The following is a 12286-nucleotide window of genomic DNA, read 5'->3' as shown; positions in this document are numbered from 1 at the left end:
CATTTCCTACCCGTTTCCTTTATCCCAGCAGCGACTTGAGCCCCCACACCTGTCGTCATGACACACAAGTCATCTTTGGGTTCCTCACTTGTGTGGATAGTCCCTTCCCTTCTCGTGTCAGCTCCTTTGTGCCTGTAAGACTTGTCGGTCCTGGTCCTTCATGAGGCAGACGCTAAGGGGGGTGCACTGTGTAGGATCTTATTAGGGGGCATGCTGGTGTAAAAGCAGGTAGAGGGAGCTCAAAGGTGTGGGGGTCTCAGACTGCCATACAAGTCACTGGGGGCAGAAAGAAGGTAGGTGGGAGCCCTGCTGCCTGGGCAGGGACGAAGGTATTTGCAGTGTTTGAGCTAAAGCTGAGTCCCGTCTCCCAGGGATGGGCCTGCCTGTTTTCCCTGGTGTCCCAAAGCACGCAGGCCCTGGTGGGAAGCCTGCGAGATGCCTAACACTAAGGTTGCCGTGTCAACCTGCTGCTGGTCTGTGCCCTGGACGACAGCTCTGCACGGGACACAGGCCGAGCACCGGAACCCACGCTCTACATTCCTTGTAAATTGGACCAGCAGTTTCAGCTGGTCTGTCACCTGACCTAGACAGGGGCTTCTAAAATCAAGAAACTCAGATTTCAGAGGCTGATGGTTCTGAGAGAAACCAATAATCCCAAGAGCACACAGAGCGCTTCTCAGGTGTTTATGTGAACCCTGAACTCCCAGGAGGGGTGTCATCGGTGCTGCTCCGTTCTGGGGACCCCAGCCGGTCCTGCTTCCAGACCTCATCTCCTAACTCAACTTTCTAGTGGCCCCTATTTTCTTGGGAGACTAAGAGTCAAATGGTATAGACTTGTCCTCTGGTTTCTCGTACGACCAGCGACATGCGTCACTGTGACCAGGGGGATGACGGAGCCCAGGTGGGTCCCAGGCTACTGTCAGAGGCCTGGGCAGCCAGAAGCTGACTTCCGTGGTGTAAATGCCATCTGAAGCCAACGCATCACCCAAGCTCCTGCCAATCCTTGGGAATATTTCCTGGGATTGTTTCCAAATGGCAGACCCAGCCTGACTTGCAACCCTCCAGCAGCTCCTCACTGAGCTCAGGATCAAGCCGAGGCCTCTGCACAGCACAGAAGCCCTCCGCCTGTCCCACCACGGATGTCACATTCAGGCAGCCTGGACACCCTGCAGCCTAACAGCAGTATTGCCTGCCCTCCCCGTGCTCCTACCTCCAGGCCTTTGGGGGAAACGCCCTTCTCCCACATGCAGGGTTCCCACTCCACGGCGCCCCCCGCCCCCGGGGAGGGGCAGTCAGCCCCATCGGTCTTCCCCGGCTGGCCCCCAACCTAAGGCACACCAAACTGAACTCGGCCGTGTGACTGAGGTTCTCACCACCCGTAAGAAGGCTGCTGAGGTATTCTGGGTTATATACTTATTTGTACAAAAAAATTTTCCTCCAATAACTGATACTGCACATCAACTGGCACGACCATCTTTCAATTATCAAATATGTGCAACTCCTTGGACCCTGGTGAGGACCAGTCACGACTCTCCCAACACCCACATCCTCCTGCCATCCATGGATGGTATCGGCAGCCAGAGAGAAGTCTGCCGGAGACATGAGAATTTCTTCTGGCTCCAGTTCCTCCTCCCGATGGACCGAAGGCAGGGTCTTCAAGTCACCCGGAGGGGTCTGAGTTTCCACATGGCCCCGCTGAGCAGCAGGTGTGGCCGCTAACTCCAGGGTCACCACACCTGGCATGTCTGTATCACCTCCTTCAAGGCCTTCAGCCCCTCCATGCTTCTGTCCTTCACAGCCATCGCAAGGAGGACCGCTCTGTTTCCAGCTTCTTGAGACACAAATGTCACTAGGTTCTTTGCATAGACGTGGATGAGGGGCTGGTGAAGGGAAGGGGAGAAAACCACTTTAACTGCAAGAAATCTGTTTTCCTTAATGCCTTCATTAAGTATCCCCCAGGAACCCAGACCGGCTTCCCACACCACCATTAAATCGCCATCTGAGAAGTTCGATACGACAGTGATTCAGAGTTTAACGAGACTCAGCACTCGTCATATAAACACACTGCTAAGGAGGCATCATTAAATTTCTCTTCTCAGTGCTTTCTGATTGCTGTCTCTTCCGACTATCTCTAATCTGGGAGGACTCAAGAAAGACAAACGCACAGAGGAAAACTGTCAAATCTCACAGAGGATCTTTCTACAATGGAGCAAAGTCAGCCACTCATTAGCATAATGTATCGTGACAGGGTCAACCTGAGGAGGGAGGCCCATGTTACAAAATCAATAGCTTCACTTATCTGCTGAGTAAAATGCTGATGGGCTGGGAAAAGCGTCAACTCTGGGCAGGTGGATGCCCTCACACCCACAAAGGCCCCAGGAAATGCTGTCACCCGATGGCACGGGGAGGCGGCCAGACTGCGGGTCTGTGTTCACAAAACAGCCCAGGAGGCAGTTTTTCCTCCCCACGGGGTTCCCTTCCCAACCCTTTACCTCGTCCTGTCCAAGGAGGACTTTAGTGGTGAGCAGAGGCCTGCTGACGTCACTGGCCACACTGGTGGGTTCCAGGGCGACCAGGGTACCCATCTTCCCGACCTGAGTCACCACCACCAGGATGTGGCTGCTAAAGGCCGTGCAGACCACCTGAGTGGGGACCCCACACACCACTTCCGTCTTCTGCTTTGACGTCACCAACGGCGTGCCCTCCATGGTCGAGTCCCTTCGACGGCACCTTCGGTTTATGTAAGAAGGAAGGACGGGAGGGCGAGGAGGAGAGGAGAGGGCGCAAGTCAGTCGGCGCCGGGCGGCCGCGCGACTACAACGCAGCACCGTTTGGCATTAAACCAGAGACCCGCGGGGGCCCATTAAAGGCAAACGTTTGCCCAACGCAGGTTTCACCGGAACGTCCCAGAGTCGCTGATTAGACGCGCACAGACCGACAGGCCAAGAAGGCGGACCGTGCAAACACGCTTCTGTGCGCGGCGCGCGGCGCGGACCCTCGCTTCCTCCCGAGCAGCGCTTCCCACGCGCCCGCCCCGCGCCGCCGCGCGACCCGCTCCGGGCCTGAGGGCGCCGCTGTGCCTCCCGCGGTCGTGCCGCCGCCACCCGCGCGGAAGCCAGCTCCGCGGGTGCCGGGCGGCGCAGGCACCGCCGCCCGCGCCCGCCGCCCCTCGGGGTCCCCCTGAGGTCTCACTTTCTGTATTTCGGGAAACCGCCGGCCCCCAGAAGCGGCGCCACCCCCACGGCGGACGAAGACCCGGAGGCCGCGGGGCAGAGGGCGGCCGAGGCGGGGCCGCCGGGGACACCCACCCCCTGTGGATCCCGCTCGCACGCACCCCCCACCGCCACGCCGCCCGCGCTCACCGTGCTCACCGCGGCCGGAAGTGACGCACGCGGGCGCTGCGGGGCCAGCCCCGCGCGGCGTAGCCCCGCCCCGCAGGCCCCGCCTCCACCTTCCGAGCCCAGGCCCGCCCACTCATCCGGCTCCCACCGCCGGAAGTTCAGGTTGTGGGACTTCCGGTGCCCTGGCCTGTCCGCTGGCCCGGCCTCCCGGCCCTTGAGCCGCTGGGTTCCGTGCTCCGTAGGAGGGCCTGGCTGGGCGCCTCTACACACGGCGCCGGGTGTTTGGGGCAAGGGACAGCGGCCCCTACCCATGGCCTCGGCCGCAGGCCCTCAGGGAAGGCACTTCGGCTTCTGCGGAAGGGGGCCCTCCAGCCCTCCTGAGGGGGACCCTGTACCTCTGTGGTTGGGGGAGCCTTAAATAGCACAGGGCGCTGTCAGAGAAAAGCCGGAGCTGGACAGTTTAACTGCTGAAAGTTTTCAGGATGTGCACGTAAGAAAACGCACAAACCTGCAGAGAATTCTATAAGCGTTCATTTGAGCCAAACTGATGACAGCTGCCGGGGAGCAAGGTCTCAGAGGCTCCGGAGAGACAGTTTGCAGTTTCTTTTATGAATTTGAAATGAAGGCGCGAACTAAGGAAGCTGACATGCAGGTGGGAGGGAGCCCGGTGGGGACGGGACGAGGGGCGTTTAGATGACGCGCTCGCTTGTCTCGGAGCTGTGTGAGCCTGGATGCACAGGAAGGTGGGCAGGGTTGCTTAAGGCAGAGGTAAACCTTTTACTAAAGTCGGATGCCCGGGGGACGTGACTGCCCACCATGACCGGCTCAGTTAGCAATTCATGATAGAATCACCCTGTGAAGTTACTTTCCCTAGGAACCCTTTTTCCTGCACAAGGACTATTGCACTAGGGCACGAGAGACCTCGGTATAGAACGATCTCAATCCCAGCTACAACGTGGGCCAGTGGGAATCCACAGCTGAGGAGCAGGGAGGGGTCAGTGGGCTGGAAGTTGCTAAGAGAAAACAGCAGGGGTGGGGGGAGTCTAGCTGAACCAGCCTAGCAGTGGGCTTGCTGAAGGCAGGCTAAGGTGATCAGACCACCAGGGAGGTGGGGGAGGCTAGTCAGATAAGGAGGAAGGGAGAGTCTTGCTAAAATTGGAAAATGCAGAGACAACACAGAGTCCAAAAGTAGAGGCCTAGTTGAACTAGAGGTCAGGGGAGTCTCAGTAGAGTCCGGTCTAGGAGAGAATTTTTGTCAAAGCGCTCTGCCCTGAAGTAACACAGAGCCCTTTAACCGCCCAGTTGGTGCTGGGGACTCTGCACCCCCAAGCCCATCTGGGATGTCCTTTTGTGCCCAAGACAATAACAAGAACAGCTAACGTTTATTTGGTACTTAGTATGTGCGAGACGTTGTTGTAAGAGCTTTATATATAGTAACCCATTTAATTTTAACCCCATTAAGTAGGAACACTATTGTTCCATTTTATAGACAGGATGTTCAGGTTCTGAGAACTTGCCCAAGGTTGCAAAGCTGATAGGCCTGGATATGAGCTGCAAACCTTTACCCTAATTACTGGTCTCATGTCACATATGCCCAAGTAAAGGGGAAGAGGAGAGAACAGTGCTGCCCCTGTAGCAGGATGATTTCTGGTTCTCCCCAGGACCCCTGAGAGCACCTCCATCCCCCACCAATGCTCATCCTCCTCCAAACTGGAAGTGTTATTGGCAGGGTTGGGAGGGGGTCTTGTGCTAACCACAGCAATCTGAGCCTTGAGAGTCTTCCTCGGGGGTTAACATCCCTTTGAAACCCCATACTCACGACTTTCTGTCCAGCCTCATCAAGGCGCACCCCCCCAGCCCAGCCTGACCACACCGCATACCCCTTAGGGAGCCTTGGCCACCATTTACTCCTTTTTCTAGTAACTTAACTCCTTACAAAACCCAATCAAATCCAATGAAGCATGCTCCTGCTAAAATGATTTCTGGTGGCCTAAAATAAAAGGCATGTATACAAAACATGGTGAAAACAGACACGAAAATCAAGAGGTAACTTGTTTTTGAGCTTTTTTGCAGCCAGTTCACAGAGGGAAAGATTCTGAGTTTCATGGTTCCAATAACACAAAAAGAAGAAAGCATATAATTTCTCAGGGAGTCCAAGTTTTTGTTGGTTCTAAATTTAAACACATCCACCCCCACACATTCAAAAATCAAATTGCCAATGTATTGCTTTGCTGTGTGGAACCTTCAAAAGGTTCATTCATTTTTATTTACTTACTGTGCGTTCTCTTTCTATAGATAAATAGACACAAGCAATCTGGTGCCCCCCCAATACCAACTCTGAAATGACCTATCACCTTTATAAAAGAGATACTGAAGAACAAAGTGGGCGATGTTTGGATGACACTTAAGCAAATACGTAAGTGCTTTCATTTTACTTTTTTTGGTGTAGATCTTTGCTAAAGACTGAGCAGGAAGGAAGCGAGAGGCAGGAAGGCTGTCCTGGCCTGGGCGGTGGCGGTACAGGGGCTGGCTTCCTGGGGACCTCCTGGGTATGCGGGCAGAACGCATCACTCAGAACTGTGGAACAGCTCACTGCCTGCTATAGACTGTTCTCCAGCGCAAGGTAGTCATTGGACTGGAAAGATCCCTACGTGAATTCACTTAAAAAGGAAATCAGGTTGTAACGGTGTCAATAGTGGGGAAAGAGAATTTGAGAATTCATCTTGAAAAATAAAAAAGGGGAAAAGATCTTGAATTTGTCTTATATTCAAGGACTTTTAGGTTATGAATGCAATTATATGCTAACTTGTAGAACCAACAAAGAATTAATCAAGTGTCAATTTGGCAGGGTCATAATTTTCCAACAAACTGATAGCTCAACACATTCTGCGTCACTGTGAGTCCCTGGCCCCACACATAGGAGTGATTTTGCTGAAACGTATGACGATGCCATCAACCTTCCCAAGAGCCTCCCTTAATCCTTTGCTATTCAGCTCACTTCTTGTTGAAGTGCCATCCTGTCAGCAGCCTTGTCAGTTTCCGTGTTCTCAGTTGCACACCTTTCCAGCACTCCAGGTCCCCCGACAGCTGCCATGGCTTTGGGCTCCATCTGAACATCCCCCAGTCAGACAGTTATGAGTGGCCTAAATCTTTCGTTTTTCTTGAGGTTGACAGTTTGACTTTGCAGTTGATTTGCACTGGACTCCACAGCGTCACAGTGTGACTTGCAGGCCTTCCAATGTTGGGTATGCGCGTGTGAGATTCTGAATCTACCCCCAATGGAGGTTTGAGCAGAGCCCCATGTGTAAACAATCAGTTCATTAGTGCAACGGCGTTGCGACGATTTCTGTTTTCCTGTGCAGCCTCATGACTGCAGGCACTCAGGTAATGGAAACTTCAGCAGTAGGGACCGACAGGGTGTGACAGTCTTGGAATGGGTCAGAATTCCACCTTCACAATCAACCTCTTTGGACGTCACTTTGCACTTTTGCGTAACTTGCCCAGTCACCCTTGGTCTCCCAGCTTTGTTGGGGATGACTATTGCGCCTGCCTGATGGCCGAGGTGCCCACGTGCAGCAGGTCACCAGGCTTCTATGAGTGTAGCTGTCACATTTGTTACTGGCCAGCTGTTCTCCCACCCTTCAGTAAGGGTGCCAGCCGGGGGACAGCTGGGCGCATGTCAAACTCCGGGATTAGGACGGAGTCACACTCAAGGCGCCGCTCGCTGCCTTGGCCTGTGGCCTGGGTGTCCGGCCTCGCAGGACGCTCTGTGCAGGGCCTGCCTGAGTCACGGTCTTGCAGACACAACCCGCTCGCCGGTGTCTGTGAGATGCAGTAGGAGGTGGAACCGTATATAAGTGATTATCATGCTCACGTCCTTTATCGGGCTCTGAGAGGAGCTGGTAGCAGACAGTGGGAGGTGACATTTATGGTACAGGCCTGAGACATGGGCCTTAGATATGGATATTTTCTTATATTTGGGTTACAGAGTGAGGGAAGATGTACCACTAGGGTTTTTTCAAGTGTGGGTGGCAGACACCCTGTGAAACCATCTCATGCCCGAAAGGGTGGTAGGTGGGCTCTCACTGCTGAAGAGACCAGAGACTCACACAGCTTCTCCCCATCTCTTCACTCTGCAGTCGTCGTGTTGGCTCCCTTCTCACAGAGCTGTCCCTGTGTTGTGGTAAAATCACCAGCTTCTACACCTCAGTAGCTTTTCTCTCCCAGTTCTCCCAGTAAAAGTGCCAGGATTGAGTCTCTGGAGAACAGCCTGGTTCATGAGCCTGACCTTGAATCAGTCACTGTGGCCAGGAGATGGGATCCATGTGTTGGCCAGTTCTGGGTCACATGCCCAGCCCTGGATAATGAGTATTTAAAACATAAGTTAATGTGAAAGCAACTTCCCCTGCATTGGGAGTTAAAGCATACTTCTAAATAACGTACGTCGAAGAAGAAATCATAAATGGAAGTTATAAAGTACTTAGAAGTCCCCGCCCTTCCCTCCCTCCAGCCCCTGGAAACCACCCATCTACTTCCTGTCTCTGGACGTGCCGTTCTGGACATTTCCTGTAAGTGGACGCACACGGTGTGGCTGTGTGTCTGGCTTCTCTCACTTTGCATCGTGAGGTTCATCTGTGTCATTTCTTTTGGAGGAACCGATTCTTGTATGTTGAATAATTGGGAGGATTAAATGACATCTCATTTGCAGAAGGGCTGAATTTAGGGCCTGACACATGCAGGGTGTTTAATAGTTTCCCTCTTTCCATGGGTCGTTGAAATCCAGGGGCGATACCACATAAGAGGCCCTCACGGGATCAGTGGCTCCAAGCTCTCCACACACCGGCGTCTGCAAGGAGCAGAAGAACCAGCAGTGGCAGTGTTAGCCAGTCTGCATGGCCCCCAGTTCCCCTCGGCTGGTCTGGTAAATATCGCAGCAGCCTCTGACTCTCATTCAGGCTGTGAGGTCGTAATGCCACAGTCCTGTCTCTGGAGAAAGGCTGGGACATACAGAAGCCGATCGTGCCATATTAGGACGTCAGTCTGTAAGTGGCACGAAAAGCTGCCACGGCAGCAGGAGGCCGAGGCCAACCTTATGTCTGTACATCTTTCCCACTGAGGACAGAGACCTTGTGCCCTGGGGACCCCCGTGTTCACCGCAGCCTCATCGCTGCCCTTTATTTGCCGCCGTGGGTGTGACTGAATCTGGTGGCAGGGCTGCCTGCCTGCAGAGCTGCTTATATGGCACAGTGTCCCCAACACAGTGGTCACAAAGACCCTGGAATAAATAGCAGCGCAGAAATAGAAACAGTTTTAATCGGGTGCTCCATAACACAGGCTGACCTTAGCAGCACCCAGTTATCTGGGAAAAGATAGCGAATGATTTTTTCCGAATGAGGAATGTCTAAGTTGAGGGAGGGGGTAGGATATAAGAAAACATTTGCCACTGAGGTTTTTGGAGAAAAAGAAATTAAAGGCAACCAGTTGAAGATCACATATATTTTATTACAAAAACAAAACTCCAGTTTATGTGAAATTCAAATTTTTCCCAAGGGAAATTAACAAATACCGTTAAAGCTGAGTCTAGTTTGTAAGGAGCAGTTCATCCAGAAAGGGAACCAACCCTCTTCCCCGGGAGCATTTCAAGATTGCTTCTGAGATGCCTGCAGTGCAGGGGCAGAAGTGAAAACAGCCTTTTCCTGTGGAGGCCGGTGGTGTTCCCTGTTGGCTGTGGGGGATTCAGCCCGGCCTGGCGAGGTCTGTGTGGCCGGGGGATGGTTGGAGGTATATGTTGATGGGAGTATTTTCACTTACCATCACAGAGTAAACACAAAGAAAATGCCGTTTTGAACCAATGCCATCATGGCCCAGAATTGACACTTTGGTGTGTCACTCTGCTTTCTGCCGAACTGAGTCAAACCTGAACGTGACACTCTCGTCCCAGCGCAAGGCTTGCCGCTCTCATCAGAAGCATTGAACGCTGCCCAACACTCACGTCTCCTGCTATTCGGTTAGTTCTTTAATAAGTGAGACCTTAACCCATTCACAATTTCCAAAAGCCTTTCTTTCAGTATCTTAAGAAATGATTTCCCAGGGAGGAAGCCATCTTGTCGTTGCCCTATGTGGAGCCGGCGCAAAGCTGCAGGTCCACATGGAGGCCCGCTGTGCTTCATTCACCCTGTTTGCTCTGACAGGGGGAGGACGGAGGCAGCATTGCACATCCTGGGGCCACGCCGACGTCTGTTCAGCTGCATTGTGCTGAGCAAGGGCTCAGGGTGGGGGGAGGATGGGCTGGGAGGAAGCAGGCCCTCTCCTGGGCTCGGATGCCACCTTGCTGCCGACCTTGGACAACCCCTCGCGGCCTGGGCCTCCCGTTCGTTCATTGGTCGTTTGTCGTTTGTCGAATGGCCCGTGGGTGCCTCCAATCTACTCCCGAGCTCCTGCACTGGGAGGGGGTGCAGCTGTGGAGGGGTTCCTTCCTTTGGAGGAATTGCGACCAGGCGGTCATCTGGGGCAAGGACTCAGGACAGAGGGGTCACATTTGGGGGCTGGACTCAGAGTTTTGGAGGCTTTCCCAAATCCGAACATCTACAGTTCTGTACGTCATGGTTGAGCTGAAAACCGCAGTGAGATACTATTAACTCCTATGAGAATGTTCCAAAAAAACACTAAAACAGACCCAGCAACACCAAGTGTTGGCCAGAGCTGGGAGCAGCGGGAGCATCCTGTGGGGCTGGTGGGAATGCAGGTGGCACAGGCACTTGGAAAAGCAGCTTCTGCGATTCTTAACCAAGGTAAACACCCAGCAACCCCATTCCTAGGTATCGCCCCAGGAGAAATGAAAGTTTGCTTTTTATAAGAACCTGGACGTGAGTGTTTATAGTGGCCTTCTCTGTGGTGGCCCCAAACTGGACAGAACCCTGATGTTTTCACAGGTGAAAGGACGCCGACCCTCACAGCCTTGTGCAGGGGGGGGCACTTCTCTAAGCTACTGGTGACGCGCACGCCTGGATCTCGGTGCAAGCGGCTGGCGCAAGCGGCTGCTGCTGCACGAGCTGCTTCATGGTGTAGGGACAGGTGAGTGGCTGGGCGACGGCAGGCCTGACTGCAGACAGGGCGAGGGGACTTCTTGGGGGAGGGCACCTCCGTATCATGATTGGGGTGGTGTTACATGATGTACGTATTTGTCCACATTCTTAGAACTGTTCGTCATGAGTGAACTGTGGCGTATGTAAATAAAAAACAGTGAATGAATAATTCAAACAAACAACAACAGATGTAATTGATGGAAAAACCCACCTCCAACCCAGGCTCTCGCTTTACATGAAGGCCCTTCGCACCCAGCGGGTGGGAGCCTCGTGTTGTGAGCATGAAAACAACAGTGACGTGAGGATGTGGAGAAACTGAAACCTTGTGCACTGCAAGGAGGAACGTAAAAGGGTGCGTCTGCTGTGGTAAATAGTATGGTGGCTTTAAGTTTACATGAAATTAGAAAACTCCAGCAGAGAATTATGCTATGATCCAGCAGTTCCTTCTGGGTCTATACCGAAAGGAATGAAAGCAGGGACCTGAAGAGGTGCTTGCACACCCACCTTCATGGCAGTGCTGTTCCCAGCAGCCAACGGGGAAGCAGTGGAGGGATGGATGACACACGGGGACCCGTACCGATATATTCAGACTTAAAAAGGAAGGAAAGTCATGCTGAGTGAAATCAGCCATCCACAGAAGGACACACACCGCATGATCCCGCGGACAGGACCTAGAGAGTCAGATTCACCGAGACAGGAAGCAGGACGTGGTGAGGAGCTGCGGGCAGGGGATGGTGAGGGAGTGTTTCATGGGGACAGTGTCAGTTGGGGAAGATGGAAAGTTCTGGAGAACGGTGGTGACGACTGCACTACAGTGTGAATGTGCTTACTGCCACTGAGCTGTACATTTAAAAATGGTAACGATGGTAAATTTTCTGTGTATTTTACCACAGAATAGCTCGGTGAAGACGCTCGTAGTGGCCAAATATAGGACAATTTGAGCATCAGAATAAATGATAGTAACAGATGGAAACAAACCTGGCCTTCCGAGGCCCACTGTCACCCCAAACCCAGCAGCATGGTCATCCGTTGTGCACGGCCAGGCCATGAATTCTCGGTGTTCTGCTGTGCCCACAAGCCCTGGACACACACAGGCTCCTCAAACCCATTTTTTACTTCCTGCCACCAAGAAAAAGCATGCCTGTCCCCTCTCCCCTGTGTGGGGAAGGGTGGGCAGAGATGGGGACTTGTGTGTGGCACTGGAAAGCTTACAGGAAGAAGCTCCTCCTTTTGCTCACTGCTGAACACCTGTGTTGGGCACCTCCCCCGGGCCAGGCTCCACGTGTGTGCTTGGAGTCCCGAGGGCCTGGTCCTGCAGCCCAGGGAGAGGCAGACACAGACAAGGCATTACAGGTGCAATGTGCATGCCTATAATACCCCAGAACACAAAGGGGTTTAAAATGTGCAGTCAGCTCCTTCCACAGCAGGTGCTGCCAGGGGCCTGCCCAGACGGTCACCCTCTACCCCTCAGCGCACACAGGTCTGCTTTCCACTGCCTCATCGCATTGCTGGGGCTTTCTCTGAAGGTGCTGAAGTCACCACCCATCCATCTACTATCCAGCCATCCATTCATCCATCACTATCCATCCATCCATCATCCACCTACCTGTCTATCCGCCATCCATCACCATCTATCCTCCATCCATCCACCCATCTATCCTCCATCCATCCATCCATCCATCCATCCATCCTTCATCCGTCCATCCATCCATCCATCCATCCATCCATCCTTCATCCGTCCATCCATCCATCCATCCATCCATCCACCCACCCACCCATCCACCCATCCACCATCCACAGAGAGTTGTGTGAGCCGCTGGTCTCTCAGCTGTGTGAGCCCATCTGTTCTCCTTTTGGGCA

The 12286-nt window shown here is 53.3% G+C and overlaps 1 protein-coding gene and 1 long non-coding RNA gene across 5 annotated transcripts; one reads left to right on the top strand and one right to left on the bottom strand.

Annotated features, from left to right (window-relative positions):
- Positions 1-1457: 1457 nt before the first annotated feature.
- On the bottom strand, positions 1458-3456 carry PSMG3 (proteasome assembly chaperone 3). 2 transcript variants are annotated; one of them, XM_019747505.2, is made up of 3 exons: positions 3363-3456; positions 2493-2730; positions 1458-1880 (listed from the first exon to the last, which is right to left on the bottom strand). In XM_019747505.2, exons 2-3 carry the CDS (start codon positions 2706-2708, stop codon positions 1728-1730), a joined length of 369 nt encoding a protein of 122 aa, XP_019603064.1. In that variant the 5' UTR covers positions 2709-2730; positions 3363-3456; the 3' UTR covers positions 1458-1727. The 2 variants fall into 2 exon arrangements, with proteins under 2 accessions (XP_019603064.1, XP_019603065.1); XM_019747506.2 differs by lacking the exon at positions 3363-3456 and adding an exon at positions 3193-3359.
- A 73-nt stretch (positions 3457-3529) lies between these two features.
- LOC109455735 (uncharacterized) lies at positions 3530-12048 on the top strand. 3 transcript variants are annotated; one of them, XR_012489943.1, is made up of 5 exons: positions 3530-3831; positions 5637-5757; positions 7852-7909; positions 8125-8262; positions 9161-12048. It is a non-coding gene; the product is annotated as an uncharacterized LOC109455735 (long non-coding RNA). The 3 variants fall into 3 exon arrangements; XR_012489941.1 differs by having other exon boundaries at positions 8125-12048; XR_012489942.1 differs by lacking the exon at positions 7852-7909 and having other exon boundaries at positions 8125-12048.
- Positions 12049-12286: the final 238 nt, after the last annotated feature.

The sequence above is a fragment of the Rhinolophus sinicus genome, linkage group LG10 (assembly GCF_036562045.2).
Source record: "Rhinolophus sinicus isolate RSC01 linkage group LG10, ASM3656204v1, whole genome shotgun sequence".
Classification (NCBI taxonomy): domain Eukaryota; kingdom Metazoa; phylum Chordata; class Mammalia; order Chiroptera; family Rhinolophidae; genus Rhinolophus; species Rhinolophus sinicus.
This window is presented reverse-complemented; position numbering and strand designations above follow the sequence as displayed.

Coding starts and splice junctions, on each gene's coding strand:
- PSMG3 (XM_019747505.2), bottom strand. CDS start 2,708: ATGGAGGGCACGCCGTTGGTGACGTCAAAGCAGAAGACGGAAGTGGTG. Junction 1,881..2,492: donor TCCTCCTTGGACAGGACGAG/GTAAAGGGTTGG, acceptor TCCCTTCACCAG/CCCCTCATCCACGTCTATGC.